The 18,046-nt window shown below is 49.8% G+C and overlaps 1 protein-coding gene across 2 annotated transcripts in view; it reads left to right on the top strand.

Moving 5' to 3' along the window:
• GNAO1 (G protein subunit alpha o1) overlaps positions 1–16,489 on the top strand; it is a 146,888-nt gene extending 130,399 nt beyond the window's left edge. The window contains exons 7-8 of one of the 2 annotated variants that reach the window (XM_072872415.1): positions 14,169–14,322; positions 16,255–16,489. In XM_072872415.1, the coding sequence (XP_072728516.1) occupies positions 14,169–14,322; positions 16,255–16,442 (342 nt within the window). In that variant the 3' untranslated portion in view covers positions 16,443–16,489. Of the gene's footprint in view, positions 1–3,956; positions 11,195–14,168; positions 14,323–16,254 lie in introns of those variants that run through there. The other variant, XM_072872414.1, reaches the window with a different exon arrangement.
• Positions 16,490–18,046: the final 1,557 nt, after the last annotated feature.

Here is an 18,046-nt window from a genome sequence, read left to right as displayed (position 1 = left end):
GGAATGCATAGCAAAGGGATCACAGAGCCTTTCCCACCCAGGCTGATACTGTGGTGTATCGCAGGCAATGAGGCTAAAGATGCATAGCTAGAGCTCCCATTCGCTTCCCTGCAAGTTTTATTTCAATAAATGCCATAGGATCACCCCCACCATGTTTAGTGGTCCACTTAAAGTATGAGGATGACTTAAACCCAAGTTCTTTGCTGGCAAAGGGCTACCACCACTAAGCAGGGTGTTTGATCTCTGCCCCACAGGCAGTTTCGATGCCGAGCCAACACCTGTAGGTGTGGGGCTGGCAGCACACTCCCTGAACCCGTGCCCTGGTTCCCAGCATCACTCAGGAACTGAACCCTCTTGCAGGTCTCTCAGAAAGATGCAGTGAGCTTAACCATTACAAATGGGTAACTGGTTTCTGGGAGACCAATGCATGGGGTTTGTTAGGCTGTCCTCAGCTGGAGTCCAGCTTTGCTGTTTCATAACCCATCATGTTCCCCTGTGGGTCCTGGCTGACCACAACAAGGATCCCTCTGCTGTTCCTGGCCACTACCCTACTGCCAGGCACTGAGGGGCTGCAGGATCAGCCCTCCAGTGTGCAGACAGCACGTCCCACAGCTTGGCTGCTTCAGCTCAAGCTGTAAATTTTTATCACGTTACTTTAGGAGGTCCCCAGTTTCGCTCTCAGGCTTGCTGACATCAAGCATCTGGACATGGAAATGCCTCCAGTTAAATGCAGATAGAAAACAAGGTGCTTGATTTTCTCATGCACTGGCCACCCATACCTCTTAACCCATAGTGCAGACAGAGAAGAGCCACAGCAAGCCATGCCCTGAGCTTGGCTGGGGAGAAGGAGGCCTTAGTGATACTTGGAGATCAGAGCAGAGGCTCTGCAACAGGGCAGCATGCAAGAAGCCCTCGCTTCTACTGGCTGCCTGGCATCTGACCTGCTAATGATGAGAATACATCACCCGTGCAAAGGCTGCAGCTGCACCCTGCCGCTTCCTGCTGCATCTTGCCAGCTTCCACAAACCCTCATTACCATTCCGAGACAGCATAAAAATAAACTTTTATCGTCATGAATTATTTAAGCCCACCGGAGACATCCAGATGAATCAAGACGACAGAGAGAGAAGCAGATCTCTTTGTCAGGAAACGTAGTTGTGAACTGGCAGTACCAAGAGTGTCACATTTCTGGGCAGGCCAACAAATTATTAACCAGAGCTTCCTATCTCTGAGCACTTGCTTTTTCACTGTGAATAGGCAAAAGCAATCCATCATTGCTGCTTTGGGCTGAATGGTCTATGACCATGGAGCTGAACGACTCCATCTGAATTCAGAAGAACATCTGCAGGCTTCCTCTCCAGGGAAGGTTTGGATATTTGTCACTACCGACACATTTCAGCCACCTACTTGTCCACTTGGTCCAGACAGAATCAACATATGCCTGACACGTTTGTCTAAAAAGATCTAATAGTGGAAATTTCACAATCTTTACAGTTGAAAGCTAACAATAATGCCAACCCCAACTTTTTCTGGTTGCAAATTAGATTGCTGCTTGCCATCTTTTGGATGGCTTGTAAAGCAGCTCATCACCATCCTCTTTATAGTAGCGCTTCTATATACTGGAAGATTTTTATCATGCCCTCTTCCTTTTTCCCTTTTCTCCATGAGGCAAACTGCACCTTTCACTCCTTCCTGATTGCATTTTGTGGACCTGGTTTTGTGGATCTTCACTGAAGTCTCCCAGTAACCCCACTCTGCAATAATATTCTTACATAACCCTGATGGCAGAGAGACTAGAACAAGAAGGAATGTCATTTTAGATATAACTTTTCCTTCCCAAGCTCTCCCAGCCCAAGAGAGGAGTTCAGTGGGGGAGGCAGACCCTCATACACACGTAGCTAAGCTCTCAGCAGACTACGCAGAGGAAAACAAATATAGCTTGTTTCTGGAGCACTTCAGCTGCAAGTGAACCAAACCAGTCCTCCCCAAATCTCAGAGTACCCCAAAGATGCTCTAAATTCCTTCGAGGTGCTGTTCTGGAAGCTGGGAGTTATCACAATGCCAGGGACCCTCCACAGACCTCTTGTCTCTCTCGTGCCATCGGAGAGGGCTGGAAGTCTGAAGGCTGAAAGTCCTTCCACTGATCCAACAGGGATCTGAATCAGAGATGAATATCTCACCCCAAGGCGTTCAGCAGTGCCATTAAAAGTTGGAAGTTAGCTTGTGCTAATGTTAAGCCCAGACTTTAGACCCAAGCACATACTTAAGCTTGCTCGCCCCTGCTTTGCTGACCACGGCTCAGAGGATGAAGCCCTTGTGGCCTTGTGAAAAAGCAGCATTATTAGAAAGTTGCCGTGGAGTTAAAAAGAATTATTTGATGAAAGCCTATAAATCAAACAAGCGGACTTTCAACATTACAAGTAGGTTCCACAAAATGCTTTTAATAAAATGAAGTTTCTGATGTCTATTAGTTCTGCTGACACAGAATTATTAGAAGACTGCATCCACAAATTTGCTTGCTGTATGCTGGAGCACTGTTTCCATCCCCTTAATTCACTCATGCTTTTAACTAATCCACAATACTTAGCAAAGCAGCAGCAGAATCCAGGGCATGCTTTAAAGTGAGCTGGCATTAGTGATTCCCTGCTCTCCCAGAAGGAATCTGGCATCTAAATCCTCATGCCTTTGAACAACCAACTTCCCTTTCATAAAATACCCTCCTGGTGGTGCACAGCATGTGGAACTGTTCCCAAATTCTTTACACAGGTCTTCATGCAAGAGCCTGCTCCCAGCAAACATTTTTGCTTGTCTTACTTAGAGCATATTCGCAAGTCTCATGGTCTTCCTGAGCTTGTGTCTTCAACTAGCAATGTATGTACATGTAAGTGCAAGTGATTTCCCAGATCGGTTGCCTTCAACCACAGCAAATCTCAAGCCCAAGTAAGCTTCTCTCTAGCAGATAACATTTCCCATCAGTAAAGCGTCATGGAGGGAGAGGGATCCAAGAGCATTAGCAGTGTTACCGATGCAGAGCCCTCCAGGGCTCGGGGGACACTGGCACTTGGCAGTACCCAGCAGTGCTGCAGGGCTGCACTCCAGGCCAGCCAGAGAAACTGAGTTTATCGGACCTAAGCAGGTGCCCAAGTGGAGCTGTGTGTGGGAGCAATGTCAAGGCTGGCCAAATGAGACAGGATCTGCTCTTTTGCATGACTGCTCTTAAGCTTTTTTAACACAAAGCTGATGGTTACTAAGGTTTGGCACAGACATCTCTGTGCATCAAAACAAGAAACTCCTTGTGGCGCGATTTTAGCCACAGCTCTAGCAGAAGGTGCTGCAATCCTAATTTCTCAAAAAGAGGGACCTTTTGTATTAGCTTTTTTGTATTTTGTTTGAGAAAACCCCACTTTGCTCTGTAACAGAGGCTGGATCTTTTCATGTCCTTTTCTCTTAGTGATTCTGGGAAAGGAGTGCACGGTTACCAATACTGCCCTCAATTCATGGACATTTTAGCTCCTCTTTTCCATCAAAAGCTGAAACTTTAATCAAAAATCTAAAAAAGGAAAAAAGCTAAGCCTTTGCACCAGGTCAAGCACTTACTGCGTTCCTGGCAGGTTTTTTCTCTTTTTTTTGTCAGCATTATGTGGAATTTCTTCTGGTTTTCCCATCATAGCCTGTTTAACATTCAGTTCCCTCATCCATTTCGTCTCTATAGACTATAAACAGCAACTCAGAATAAAAATACAGCTGAGCTGACAGTCAGAGAGCATATCCTCCCTTGCAGCAATCCTGGCTGGTAATAGTGCCCGTCCCTGAGATGGAGACGGGGCGGCTGGGTTGCAGCAGCCCCAGATGAGCTCCCCATGTCCCTACGATGGGGCTCTTGCAGGCACCCTAGGGATTTAGTGTTATGGGATCACTTTAACCCACTTTTTCCTTTCATCTTGGCTCTCTTATAGGCCCCAACTCTTTCACGGAGGCGGTGGCTTACATCCAGGCTCAGTACGAGAGCAAGAACAAGTCCCCCAACAAGGAGATATACACGCACATCACCTGCGCCACCGACACCAACAACATCCAGTTCGTCTTCGATGCCGTCACGGATGTCATCATCGCCAACAACCTGCGAGGATGCGGACTCTACTAAAGCCTTCTCCTCCCATCCTCTCCTCGCGCCTGCTGGGAGCATCCTCCAGTCCCGCGGGCAGGTCCTCTCCCTTTCTTTTTTTTTCCTTCTCAGAAGATGATGAGGAAGAAGTACGTAAACCCCTCCTCCCGTCCCAGAAAACTTTGCAGCAAGTTCTGCTTTCCCCAGCCCCGTTTTATTTTATTTTGGTTTATTTTTGGTTCATTCCCTTGCTGCCTCGTTCTACTCCTCCGTTCCAATTCACAGCGCTGTAGAGGGAGCTAACATGTTTCCCACAAAGTGCATTTCAACTGCCAAAAGACAAAAATACTTCAGTTTTAAAAAAAGAAAAAATCAAAGCCTTAAAATACTGGTCAGCAACAGTGTAGTTTGGAACCGAAACTTTTTTTTCCCTTGAAATTAAGGGATATTTTTAATTCTCCTGGTTATTTATCTTTTTTTAAAAACACTATTCCTTTGGGAAGTGCTAGATACAACATGATCATTTTGAGGGTACCTTGAGGCTCCAGTTCCTACCCCAAAGCTGGAGGGGTCGGTGTTGAACGCAGCCACGCAGCTTGGATTTGTATATTCTCCTTTTTTCCAGACAGCTATTTGAACAAGTAAAACAGCCATATCGAGTTCTGCTGGTGTCTGAGTAAGAGAGACACAGTAACAAAACCTACTAAAAGCATTGTCTAAAAGCATTTGTTACCGGTAACAGTTTTACCTCAAGTTTTTCAAAATTAATGTTAAAATATGTCTAGTGGTTTCAGTAACCCGTTTCTGAGGCGCTTCACTGGATGCCACAGAGCTGCTGGGCTGAGCGGGGTGGTGGCAGCTGGGCTTGGACCCCTGGGGTGTAGGCAGGAAGGATGCCCCGGGGACGGCGTGCTGATGGGACCCTGCGCACGGGGACATCCTGGCAAGGATGCCAGCCTGGATACCCAGTGACCTTTCCCAAAGCACATCCCAGCCTCGTGATTTCAGCACAACTAAAGCTCCTGCAAACACGCAGCATCTCTTTCCAAACTTTGGCCCTAAAACACTGGGGTGCACCAAAAATATTTAGCCCTGGCTTCTTGTAGGCAGGGTTTGACGTTCAAGTGCCTGAAATACAGAGAGGTGCTTTGGGAAACATCACCATGCTTGGGTGACAGCAGGGTGTGCAGGAGCCTCACGGCTCTTTATCGTACCTCGGGCATCTAAATACCCTTGAGAAGCCCAGCCTTGCACTCTGAGCCTCTTTGGCCGAGCAGAAGCAGGTAGCTTGCCTGTGTCATCTCCTGCCTGGGTGTCCAGGAGAGGCAGCTCCAGGTTTGGTGTCTCCAGTCAGAGCATCTCTTTACCAGTATCTAAAGCGAGAGGGATGGTTTATACTGGCCATGTAGTGGCGAGGGAAGGCTCAGGAAGCTGATTTGAGCGAAGTGATGGAGTAGGAAGGAAAAGTGCAAGGAAGAGAGGGAAGGGAGGAAGGAAGGGCAGGGGGAGAGGTGTGGAAAGGGCATGGGTAGCACTCAGCACAGCAAAACGTGGGGGCACAGAGGGGAGGACAAACACAGCTGGGCTCGGGTACGTGTGGCCATCCATCTGCCATCACCAAGCTCTGGGTGCCATTAGGGTGAAGGCAGAGGGGAGTGCGAGGGGTGGGATGTCACCTCTGGGAGCGTGGAGGGACCCTTAGAAGCCCACCCCGAAAGCTTGTTTGCTGTCTGGGTGAGACAGCCACCTCTGAGGTCCCACCCAGCGTGGCACCTGGGGGCAGATAGGCAACGCTGATCCCGGCCTCTTCTCTGCCCCTCTGAAAAGTCCATGATCCTGGAAAACGTGAGTCTTTCCAGGCCAGCCACAAGTTCAGCTGTCCTCTCTTGGGAGCCCGGGCTAGGGGTGTCTTTCAGGTCTCAGGAGATCTGAGTTTTCTCCAGTGCCATGCCTGAGAGGGACAACGTCTCTTTTCTCACTGTGCCCATCTAGGAGAGATGGTGTGAGAGCAGCCCAAAGCAGCACAGCCCAAAGGCAAGGGGAGGCAGGGAAAGGAGCAGGTACAGTGGCATGGGACGGAGAGGACCAGCGGGGGAGGTTTGGGGGGCGCGGTTGGGGACAGAAGTTGCAGAAGGGAGATGAGGCAGGTTGAGGCAGCAGGGAGGATGGGAAGAGAAGGGCACCTAGGAGGTGGAGGACGGTCCCCATCGGAGGTTGTGCTCTGCTGGGACAGCGTTTGTGGGGCATCCATGACAAAACCCCAGCCAGGGATGTGAGCGGGAGCACCCCGGGGCAAACAGGGGAGGCCTGCGGAGGAGAGCAAGGTAGCTTTCGCCCATCTAACCAGCTCACAGCCCAGCTTTGTTGGCAGCTGTGTCAGTAACCCCCTAGATGGCATTAAATTACAAAACTGTATTTAGTATTTTACAGTGGGGACCCACTGCTGCTCTGCTGGACACTAACAGCGATAACACTCGGTCTCTGCCTCCCCTGCTCTGGCCCAAGGGAGTGCCCACCTTTTTCTTCACCATCTCAGTCTTAAAACACCTCCAGCAGCATCAGCTCCCACGAAGACCTGGCTGGTCAGCAAAGCTGGGAGCCCCTCTCTGTTCCTCACACCACATCCCACCCACATGTCTTGTTTTCCCAGGTCCCAGCCCCTCTCCCAGCTCCATTTAATGCTGGCACACTCTGCTGTACAACCATAAACCAAAGGAACACTGACCACAAGGCCTGTGCATTTAATTGTATTCAGTTTAGCTTAGGATTTTCAGAGTCAATGGGAAGGATTTTCAAAGAAAGGATTTTCAGTGGGAAGCACCTGGCCAGTTCTCTGGTTCCTTGGAAGGGAACAGCCGCATGCCCCGACCCTGAAAAGATTTATGTCCGTGTTGAGCTCTAGTCCCTGGAGACTAAAGCCAAGGGAATGACAGTAAAATGCAACCAACCTGTTTGTTTTTGCAGGAAGAGGAGTTTAGTGCATAAATAAGCGATGTGAAAAAGAAATATGCAGGACTCAGATCCACCCCCACCAAACTTCCCCTCAACCCCAAGCCAAGCTTTCTGCTTGCATACCCTCTGCTGATCTGAGAGGTCATTTTACTCCAGGTGAAAGTTGGGCTGCTGTCTGAGGTCATTGAATTAGTCCAGTCCCTCGCTTTGCTTTTCAAGACAGTGCATGATGGCAATGGGATGGTGCTTCTGCCACAGAGGGGCAGGGAATTAGCTGGCAGGATGCAGAGGGATGGGGGTGCTCCTGGAGCTTGTCCCATGACCAAGCAATACTTAGTGTTCAAATGTGCGTTGAGTGTCAAAGTAAGGGCTGAAAAGCTGAATGTTGATTACATTTGGTACGTAAAGTGTACGTAACGACTAGACCCACCGTGAAGCACCAGAGTTGTGTGCAGCGCTGTGCTCATGACTTGTGCTGGCAGCGAAGCAGGTCTTTATTAAGCTGTTTCAGGAGGATTTGATCAGCAGCACTGGAAGTTTGGAGGTTTTCTGTTCCCACCCGTTGCTGTGGGTGACATTTTATCTGAGCAAATAAGTAACAGAAGCTGTTCCCAGTGAAGGCAGCAGCAAGCCAAGGCTTCAGGAATTCCCAGCAAAAAGCACACAGGAATATTTTGGTAAAGACAATTTAAATTAACTCAACCCCAAACTCTACCGAATGCAGCCGAGTCACTGGTGCCAGCTTGGTGCTCTTGTGCCACACTCCAGGTTGGATTCAGGCAACCCACGCCCGGCCATGCCCGCTGGGACGTCCAGACTTGCTCCTGCCCCAGCCCCTCCGCGGCTCCGGCTGGTTCCCTGGCACGTTGGTGATGATCAACAGCTGGTGGTCCACAGGGAGAAAAGGGAGAAAAAGAGGAGGAAATGTTGACAGACGGAGCCTTTTCTTTCATTTTCTTTGGCATATTGTATGTCTAAAGCTTCATTTCAGCTGCTGCTGCTGACATTCCCTCCCTCACAGGAGTGTCGTGAGGATTCACTGACAAAGGCTGGGAACGGTGTTTGGAAGATGAAATGCTTCCAGTGTTAAACACTACTATTTCTCCCGCTTAATGGCCTTGTATAGATTTTAGTCTCCAGAATGCCTGCCAAAGCATTACTCACCACTGGCTTTCTGCATCCTCCCAAGCCTTTTCTGACAGATGTGCCTTCTGCAGGCAATCTTTTGCCCCATGCTTTTTCTAAACACCAGCAATCCTTGCAGCAATTGCTTAGAAAGAAGACCTTGAAATGCATCCCCCACTTTGAAAAGCCCTCTTCTTAATAGCCCTTTGTGCTTTGCAATTGCAACGCTCCAAATCCAGACCCTCAGAGGCCCCGAGCTGTGTTGAATTTGCAGTCACCACATAGCAGGGATGTTGCAACTGGTAGAGCTGCAACAGAAATCATACTGGGGCATGGGGGACATATTTTAAAAGCACAGTGATTCACAGAATTGAAACATCTACGTGTACACCCTGCTGCCCTTTAAAGTTAATGTGGGAATTTGCAAAAGATACCCTTTTTGGGATGCAGGAGGTTTTTAATGACTCGGAGTCACTTGTCCAGCAGCAGCATCTGAGGGGCATCACATTGAAAGCAGTGTTAGCGCTCACGATGAGCTTCAGACAGCAGCAAAAAGAAAGAAGGAAGCCCCCCTGCTTGCTCTGTCGGCAATGAGAGGGTCGGGTGTGTGGAGCCATGAGACAAAAAAAATGCAAATAGCTCCTTTATTTAAACGACAATTTCAATGAAGTAGAGAAACCTGTAGAAGGAAAGCCTTGAAATGAGCCTGTAGGTGAGGCTGCAGGGTTAAGCTGCAGAGCACCATGGCCCCTGGGAGGATGCAGTAGCTGGGCTTGTTAGGAGAACTAGCAATAAACATGCACTGGGAAAGCACACGTTAAAAAACAGCCACATACTTCAAAGGACATTTTTTTTCTTTAGTAAATGGAGTCCACACTCTCATTTTTACATACGGCCAGAGGAGCCCAGCCAAGCGGCAGGGCAGCGGGACCACTCGGCGAGGCCATCTGGCCCCTCCGTCTGCTAGCACTGGCCTGTTCCTGCTGCCCCTGCCCTCCCGCGGGGCCCCAGCCGGGTCTAGCAAGGGGTCAGTCGGCTTCCCACCACCGCCCTCCCAGAAATTCTTCCAACTAAATCTCTCTCAGGAGTTTTGTACAAGAATTAGCTTCTTGCCTTCAGCCAGCTTTCCTGGATGGCCGGCCAGCCTGTCCCTCCACAGAGGAGAGAGCATCCTCAGGAGGAGGCTGCCATGCCTCCTTGGTAGATGTGATTTTGTTTTGCAGGACACTAAAAGTATTAATGAGAGCAGTCTATACTGTAATGTACATTAAAATGTATCTGGTGGTTTTAATCTCTTGTGGCATGAGCCCAGTGCTTGCCTGCAAGGGAACAGACTTTGTTCTCAGGCCAGGAATGCGATCTCCAAGAGGTCAGGATGGGACATAGAAGATGTCCTTTTGCCAAAACATCCTGGTGTGCCCAGTCGCTGCTGTGTAAAGCATCGGGCAGCCCCTCACTGTGCAGCGCGACAAGGCGCGGGTTCAGCTGGGGGTGGCAGACATCCCCACAGGGGACTGTGCAGTCGATGCTGTAAAAGGGACCAACCCTGCACCGTAGCCTGTGCAATGTGTCCGAGTATTTTGTGGCCAAAAAAATCTCCTGGAGCCAGGGAGACATTTGTTGTTGAGTTCCTGGGAACAAGGTTGACCGTTTGTCAAGTTGATTAGAGAAGCTTAGTACTAGTGTGTTTGTGTCTTTGTCACGGGCCAGGTTTGTCTTCAGGCTTACGACCAAAAACTCCACAACCATTTCCAAGGAGACTAAAACACTCATTAATGATCTGACACTGGAAGTGTCAAGGTCAATAGGGGTGGTGCTACTGAGCATCATCCTGAACCACCCAAACCCGTCACACACTTGCATCCCCAACGCATGCATGAGAAAGCAGAGACATGGTCTGGGTGGCACAAAAGAGCGGACCACAGTCTTGCCTCTACCTCCCCAGAGGAAAGAGCAGACAGAAACACTCTCCCAAAGTGCCCCGAGACTTGAGTGTATGTTATCATTTCTGAACTCCTGCAATGACATGAGATAACTGATGCTGACAGATATAGGTACGTGACCTATATAAGATGTTATGCTGAGAACGTGGCTATGGAAAGGGACTTCTCACAGGACCACTTGTGCCCAAATCAGCAGCCCGCGAGCTCTTTATTCATGCTGCAAAGGCTAGCTAGCGAACACGAGCAAGTACCACCCTTAAACACTGGTGTGTTAATAAGAGCAGGAGGACCGAAGCCTCCCAGCTGGCACCCCATGGTGGAAGGAAAGGGGAGGGAGCTGGGTTGGGGACAGGGCAAAAACATCTCCACCTCCCAGGGAGGGCAGCTCAGTTCTCCACAGGCACCGGGTACAGCAGGGATGGGGAGGAGAGACCCAGGGAGGAGGTGGAAGGCTGGGAGCCAGCCCGACACTTGCTGCCCTGGCCCCTCTCCCACCCCGTGTCTTGGAAGTTAATGTCAAGACCAAACCCTGACTGTCCTGTAGTGCAGGCAAACAGCTCCGGGTCTAAACCCCCTGCTCCAGGTGGGGAGAGGAGATCATAGCAGGTAATGACACAATTTTCAGCATTGCCTGAGTCTCACCAGCTTTTCCAGCGCTAGAGCAACTCGGTGGCGCTGGGCAAAGAGGGTTGTTTAAAGAAGAGCCATTGCCCCGTTAAAAAGCCCAGTCCCTAATTTAACATCCTCAGCCCTATTCCCCCACTTCCCTTTCCCCTCTTCAGCTCGACAAGGGAACAGTGACCATCACCCTGCCTCTGGGCTCCCCGCTCCCCACCACATTTCTTCCCAAAGGATCGCCGGAGGCTGCCACAATTTTCCTTTTGCTGGTTTCCCGCTGAATCATTTCTCCTGCATGTTTGATGGCCCAAACTGTATTAACTGTAATTTTGTACGAAGAGTGACTGTCCGTTGGTTTAATAGAGCATTAGTTATTGTAATAATTTATTGGCTGTCAGTAATGTATTTATTAGTTACAAAATGTTAATAAAGTGCCAGCTCTTTTCTAGTGTGAGAGGGTTTTTATTGTGTCTCCCTTGAGCGCGTCCAGCTTCTCAAGCCCATGGTTTACCCTACATCTGCTCCATGCACACACGGGTACGACACGCACCTGCGGTGTCAGTTGTCTGCCACATCCTCGTTCGCCTGGAAATAAGAAATCTGAAAATGATATAACCAAAAGGTATTTAATTTTATGTAAGTATTTGGTGGGAATTTTTTTCCTTTGTTTTTAAGTAGAACAACTTTACCGTGGTCTCTGTTTGTTCCTTGGCTTCTTGAAATTACTCTTCCCCTCCAGAAGTCCCTTGCCCCCGTGCATCTATGTCAGACCATCCATGCTTTTCCTCCGGCGCTGCCAGACCCCACACCGGTGTCTGTCTGTCTGCATCCGGCTGCCCTTTCGGCACCCGTCAGTGGCAATGCTCAGCGCAGCCATCAGCGGGTCAGAGCATCCCTGCTGCCCCATTGCTTCCTCCAATACTTTGGTTGCAAATCTATAACAAGTAGCAAGCTTTGCATTTCTTTTCCACTGTCTCTTCACGCAAGCCTTGCGAGCACAGAGGCAAGAGAGCCATTTCTTGTTCAATTCAATAAATGTCACTTTTTCCTCCTTGCAGTAACACAGTACTTGGAGCACCTCTCCCTCCCTTTAAAATAACACTTGGGACAGTTTGTTCTTTTCTGTTTAAACCAAAGATCTTCCCTTATTTGGGGCATGAAATAGAGGCAAAGAACTTGAAGAAACCAAGAGAAAATTTTAATCTATGTAAACCTCAGCAAAGCAAAATTAACCATTATTCCTATTGACTTCACCAATTTCCAGTGATCTAATTTCAGCTGGACCCATCCTTGGACACATACCCATATGTCCCATCCTGCAGATCAGACAGAATTACGGGCCAGCTCCGAGAAAAACTAATGGCTGAGAGGGAAAGGATTTTTCTTTGTATATTTGTATTGGGGATTTTTAAAGATTTCCTCCAGGATGCCTGCATGGGTGTCCAGGGCTCAGAAGTCACCAGGGTTATTTCCCATACGCTTGGGATTTTCATTCCCCCAGGCACATGCTTTGGTTCAGCTGCTCCTCCACCACCACCATCATCAGTCCTTTATTTAAATGTAATACATATATGGGACAACAAGGAAAAAAACCACGCAGATACTTTCCATGAAAATCTCAAGACCCAGCATTTTTTGCAACAGCCACATCCTTTTGTGGTGGTTTCTGTTTTCCCCATGAATAAGGTGCTTTTTTAAAAAAAAAAAAAGATAAGGATCAAATGAGGTCCCGAAGCTTTGGAAAGCAACTGCTTGGCATCCCTAGCTACTCTTTGTTAAGGAACCGACAGTGTAATCTCAAAGCCTTTCAAGATGAAATCAGACATCTGCTAAATTTTGCATGCAAAGCTACAGTTGAAGTGTAGCTAATAAAATGACTCACTAATAAAACATTCATGGAAGACTCCAAAATGTGTAATTGGGTCATCATTTCATTAGGAGACACGTGTGTCCTTGCAAATCTTCGGCAAGACCAAAGCCCCCCCTTGTTGTGCCTCCAAAAAAGGGGGCTCTGGGGGGGATGTTTGCTGCAGGAGGGTTTTCCCACAGGGTGCTGAGCACCCTTGCTGCCCAGAGCATGCCTCCACGGCTCTCAGGGTCATGCAAGGCTTTTCCAAATAGCTGGGTGTCCCTGTGCGAGGAGCAGCAGGCAGCTGAGCCAGGAACTCAGGGGGCTCAGCCCTAAGAGGGGGTTGCAGAGCAGGGGATGGCAGGGCCAGCAGCTTTGGACTTCACTAAGCCCTGGTTTTGAACCAGAAGCTTTGCAAGTTTGAGTAGTCAACTAGGTGGGTATCAGCAATGAAAAAGGTGCACATACTGCCTAAAATGTCTCCCAAAGTTGTCAGTGGAGCAGCAGGGAATGGCTTTCTGTTTAAGAGCAAGTTAATGATGGAGAAAATTTTTGAGAGCTCCTAGAGAGCCGTATCTGTCCTGTCCAGCGGCACCTTCACACTAACGGCAAGTGCATGTGCCTGCCCACACAGACACCCCGCAGCCGCTCAAGTGAAGCGCTAAAATACTCTGCTTGATGGTGCCCTGCGACAGCTGAGTCGGCACAGGACAACCTCTCCTCCTCCTCCTCCTGTCCTTCTGTCCACTCTCCACTCCTTTCTGATAACTTCTGTAGCATGGGGAAAAAATGGCTTTATATGGCTTTTGTCCACATGTGAAAGGACAATTAATTTTTAAAAAATTACAGCTTTTAGAGATTTGCCTCTATTTATGCTCCTACTAAAACTCTTCCATGCTTAAAGTCTCCCTGGAGCAGCCTGCAAGTCCGGCATGCTCAGGAGAGCTGCGAGGTGGGCTAGCAGAGGCACCGGCATTGCTTTCCTCCATGCAGCACTGCTGGGATTTCTCAGCAACAATGTGGCCACCGCTATTTTCAAAGATGCGCTGAAGATTTTTCCAGGGGCAGACAGGCCCAGCTGGAACAGGACCTGCCCCAGCCTCTGGGCAACCCCTCGGCACTGGCCTTGCCACAGCGGTGCCGCTCGGCACAGGTACCCTTCCAGGCAGGTCCATAGGACCACCCTGAGGTGGCCAAAACTCCCTCCATCTCAGTCCCCATGCCCAGTGCATCCCAGCTGCTGGCTGGTACTGTCTGTCCATCCTTTATTTAGGTTGGGCAAGTGATGAGCAAATGACTTTTCTTTCTGCTTTTCCTCAAAGCTTCGTGTGTCAGTCCTGCTAGAGCAGCCCCATGGGGAGGCAGTGGAAGATCAGCTGCATCCTCCAGCCTGGGAGGAGAGCAACACCCTGTTTCCTCCACCTTTGTAACCATCTTACATTTACCACTGTCTTATTTTAGAGATTTTTTGCTTTCTAACCATTTCAATTCAGAAAAGTGTTCTCCTCTCCTCTAACTCTCTCTTTCTCTTTGCCTTTCTCTCTCCCCTCTCCTCCCTCCATGCTCCCCGTTGCAGAACCGCATGCACGAATCTCTCATGCTCTTCGACTCCATCTGTAACAACAAATTCTTCATCGATACCTCCATCATTCTCTTCCTCAACAAGAAAGACCTATTTGCTGAGAAGATCAAGAAATCGCCTCTGACCATCTGCTTCCCTGAATACACAGGTATGTGCCAGGGCTGACATGGCACAGCCCGGCATAATGTCCGCCACCGCACCGGCAGGGCTGCGTCTCGCCCCAGAGGTGGGCAGGGGGACAGAGGGGACAGGACGCCTTTATGGGGGGGGGGGGGGAGGGGGGGGGGAGCACTGCCCACCTTCGAGATACATGGTGCAGCTCCATCACCCTGCTCTTAGGGTGGGGTCGTGTCCCATGCATGGTCAATTCTTGTGGCAAAGGTGCACGACCAGCCGATGGGACAGAGAGATGGTCAAGATGGGTTGAGACAAATGGAGAAGAGTTTTAATGAGTCTGGCCACAGGGAGATGTGGAAAGGAGAAACCTTGGTGAGAGCTGACTGCCTGCCACTTGAGCCATCCTGTTTGCTGATGGTTCCTGAGAAGCTCCTGCTAGAGGAGCCAAGACACATGGTCCTCCAAGCTGCATCTCCCATTTGCATCCTCCCAGGAGTGCCTTTGCATAGGGTACAGTTGGGGAAGGGAAGAGCCCCTTTACAGCAGAAAGCTATGAAAGCACAAGAGAATCACACATTTTTAAGCGAAACCAACATGGCTTGGGGAAAAGAACAAAAACCAAGAAAATGGGGTAAGAATAGATGTCCATTCTGAATTTTCTAAGGGAAGAAAAAAATTCAGTTCCAATTCAGAGGCTCCAGCATCTCCTACAGATACTTGAATGTCTCTGAATTATTTCATCCAGAGCACACCCACCCTGGACACTGGACCCTGGGGACAAGGGGGTCCCCCATCAAGACAGCACCCATTCCCCTATGGCATAAGCGCACCAGTGTTTCCGCTGGAGGTTTTTAGGCTTCTCCATCGTGAAAGCAGCAGTACTTTTTTCCCAGGCACCTGGTGGGACTTCCCAAACAATCCCACATGGAGTTGTACAGCACATCCCAGCTACCCCGGGGAGAGGGACAGCCCGGTGGCACCAGGCCACCTCCCCTTTTCGTTGGCCACCTGCCACATTGGGAAGGAGGGGAACCAGCAAGCTGGAAAAGGAAAATAAATCTCCAGATAATAGCAGCTCTTGCAAAGACGATTTCAGGGGCGTAATTTAGGCTTCGTGGCTTCCCATGAGGGGCCAGGCGCAGCCACTCTTGGTGCCATAAGCAGCTTAATGCAATAACACACATTTTTCAGCTCAAACATCTGGCCCCTCTCCAGCCCGCCTTACAAAAGCTGAACTCCCCTGGTCCACTGAGCAAGCAGGCAACGGTGCATCGCCGAGGGGCTCCTGCCCCACCGCATCCCCCCCTTGCCCATCCCAGAGCCTGGGACGAGACCCCCACCCAGCCCTACAGCACACAGGGAGGCTCAGCCCCACTAAGGGGATACAGCCAGCACCCGTGGGTGATGCTGGAGTGGCCACCAACCCTCCAAGCCATCCCTCCCCCATCTGCCTGGCCAGGGGGCCACTAAGCCCCCCGGCCTTTCTCCCCACCTGCGCTCCCTCGGGACAGGCGCTGCGGGATGGGACGCGCCGCGGGGACTCACCCGTGATGCCAGGAGGAGCATCCCTCTGGCACAGCCCGGCTAGGCACAGCTAGGGGCTGCTGCCCTTCCCCGGGGGAGAAAAGGGGAGCGGGCAGGGAGGGCAAAGCAGCAACACCTGGGGAGGGAGGAGTCGCCAATAGAGCCCAGGTGCTCTGCGATTTGGGGGAAAAGAGGGGGGAAATGGGGCAGAATGGGGCGGAAAAGGGTAGGTGGGGGGAAAGGAAGGAGATGGGGGAAAAGGGGTAAATGGACCCTGCTGAGGGGTGAACTGGGGGAAAAAATGGAAAATGAAAAGGTTTTGCCTGTTTTCTTAGAAATAAAGCAGTTTGCAAGCAGGAAGGGGCCGGGTGCATGGCGGGAGGGTGGTGGCCCATGGCCCTGACGCCCCCCGCTCTGTCCCCCCCGTCTCCGCCCGCAGGTCCCAACACCTATGAGGACGCGGCCGCCTACATCCAAGCACAATTCGAAAGCAAAAACCGCTCCCCCAACAAGGAGATTTACTGCCACATGACGTGTGCCACAGACACGAACAACATCCAGGTGGTATTTGACGCCGTCACCGACATCATCATTGCCAACAACCTGCGGGGCTGCGGCTTGTACTGACCCCCGCGGCGCAAAGCGACTTCTTTGGTGGCGGTCCCGGCACCAGGAGAGAAAAGAAACAAACAAACAAAAAATAAAATAAACCCAATGCAACCACACACAGACACACACAAACACACGCGTGTGCAGAAAAAAAAAAGGCGAAACACAACTAAAAAAAACCAGATTGAATGAGAGAAAAAAAAAATCGTAATCATAATCATGCAAGTTGGTAAATAAAAAGGCATAAGGAGAAATTATATATATACGTATATATATATATTAAGAAAAAATCCACACCCACCTTTTTAGTTTGTCTGAAGGAGCTGTGGGCAGACCCCATTCCCCTGGCAGGCTCCAGCCCTCCCTCGCACCGTCCCCGGTGTCACAGCTTGGGGGGAAACCCTGCGGGCTGGGGGGGCTCTGCCCAGCCCCACCACCCCAGCAGCTCCCGGGGCTCCCCCCTGCAGGGCGCTGGTCCCCGCCGGGGGCAGAGGGGGCGAAGGGGCATCTCCCGGGGTCGCCTCACGGTGAAACGGGGGCCGGATCCTGCCCATGCCCCCGCCGTGGCCGTGCTGGTGCTCTTGTGCGGGTCAGGGGGGCTTCTCCTCCCGTGAGTAATTTGACCGTGGGGTTTTATTTTTTTATTATTATTATTAATTCTTGTGGGTTGGCTATTATTATTGTTATTGTTATTATTGTTATTATTATTATTTATTTTTATTTCCAGCATGGGGAAGGAGGCCAGGCTGCCCCTGCCTGACCCCAGCCCCGCTGCTGCCCCCAGCCCAGGCGAGCCGCTGCCTCGAGAAACTAAAAGATACATTTTTTTAAAAATAAGGAGGGGAAAAAATCGAAAACTCCCACTGGCCATGTGTCGTAGCTAAAAGGGGAAACAACAACAGCAACAACAAGGTTTTTTCCCATTTCCCATCCTGGCTGTTTTGGGAGGAAGGCTGTGGTGGGAGCATCCTCCTGCCGCTCCCTCTCCGGGGTTTGGGGTTTTTTGGGTTAGATTTTTTTGAATTCCCACCCTGCTTTAGGCCAAAGCCCTCACTAGCCAGGAGCCAGCGGGGTTTTTCCCCCATTTTCACTCCCTCCTGGTTTAACAGCTCCTGCTCCGAGTCACGGCTCACTCTCCAGGTTAGTATCCAAAAGCACAGCTCGGCCACGCCGGACAGGCTTCCCCCCTCACCCCTCCTGCGGGGCCGATCGGGGGGCGTCAGGGAGGGTTATACATATATATATTTTTTATTTTATCTTTTTTTTTGTTTAGGGTATTTTTTTTGTTTGGTTTTTATTCATTTTTAACTCTTTCCAGTGAATGCTTTTTTGTGCTGCTTTTTCTCCCCCCCTCCGCCCCAGTCCTCTCTCCCTTTTAGTGAATGGTGTTTTTTCTCTCTCATGTGGGGATGTTTGTGCTGAAAAAAAAAAAAAAGGAAAAAAAAAGAAAAAAAACTTAAAAAACAAACTTTAAAAAAAAGCAAGAATGAAAATAATTTAAAAATTTTAAAAAACACACACAAAACCACAAAAAATAATTAAAAAAAAAATCGAATGTAGTGTTTACATTGAAGCCACCGTTTTCATGACCAATCCTTCATCATTTCTACTTTGATTAGTAA

Source organism: Ciconia boyciana, chromosome 9 (genome assembly GCF_034638445.1).
Source record: "Ciconia boyciana chromosome 9, ASM3463844v1, whole genome shotgun sequence".
Lineage (NCBI taxonomy): Eukaryota > Metazoa > Chordata > Aves > Ciconiiformes > Ciconiidae > Ciconia > Ciconia boyciana.
Note: the sequence above shows the minus strand (reverse complement) of the source record. Positions and strands in the feature narration are given on the sequence as shown.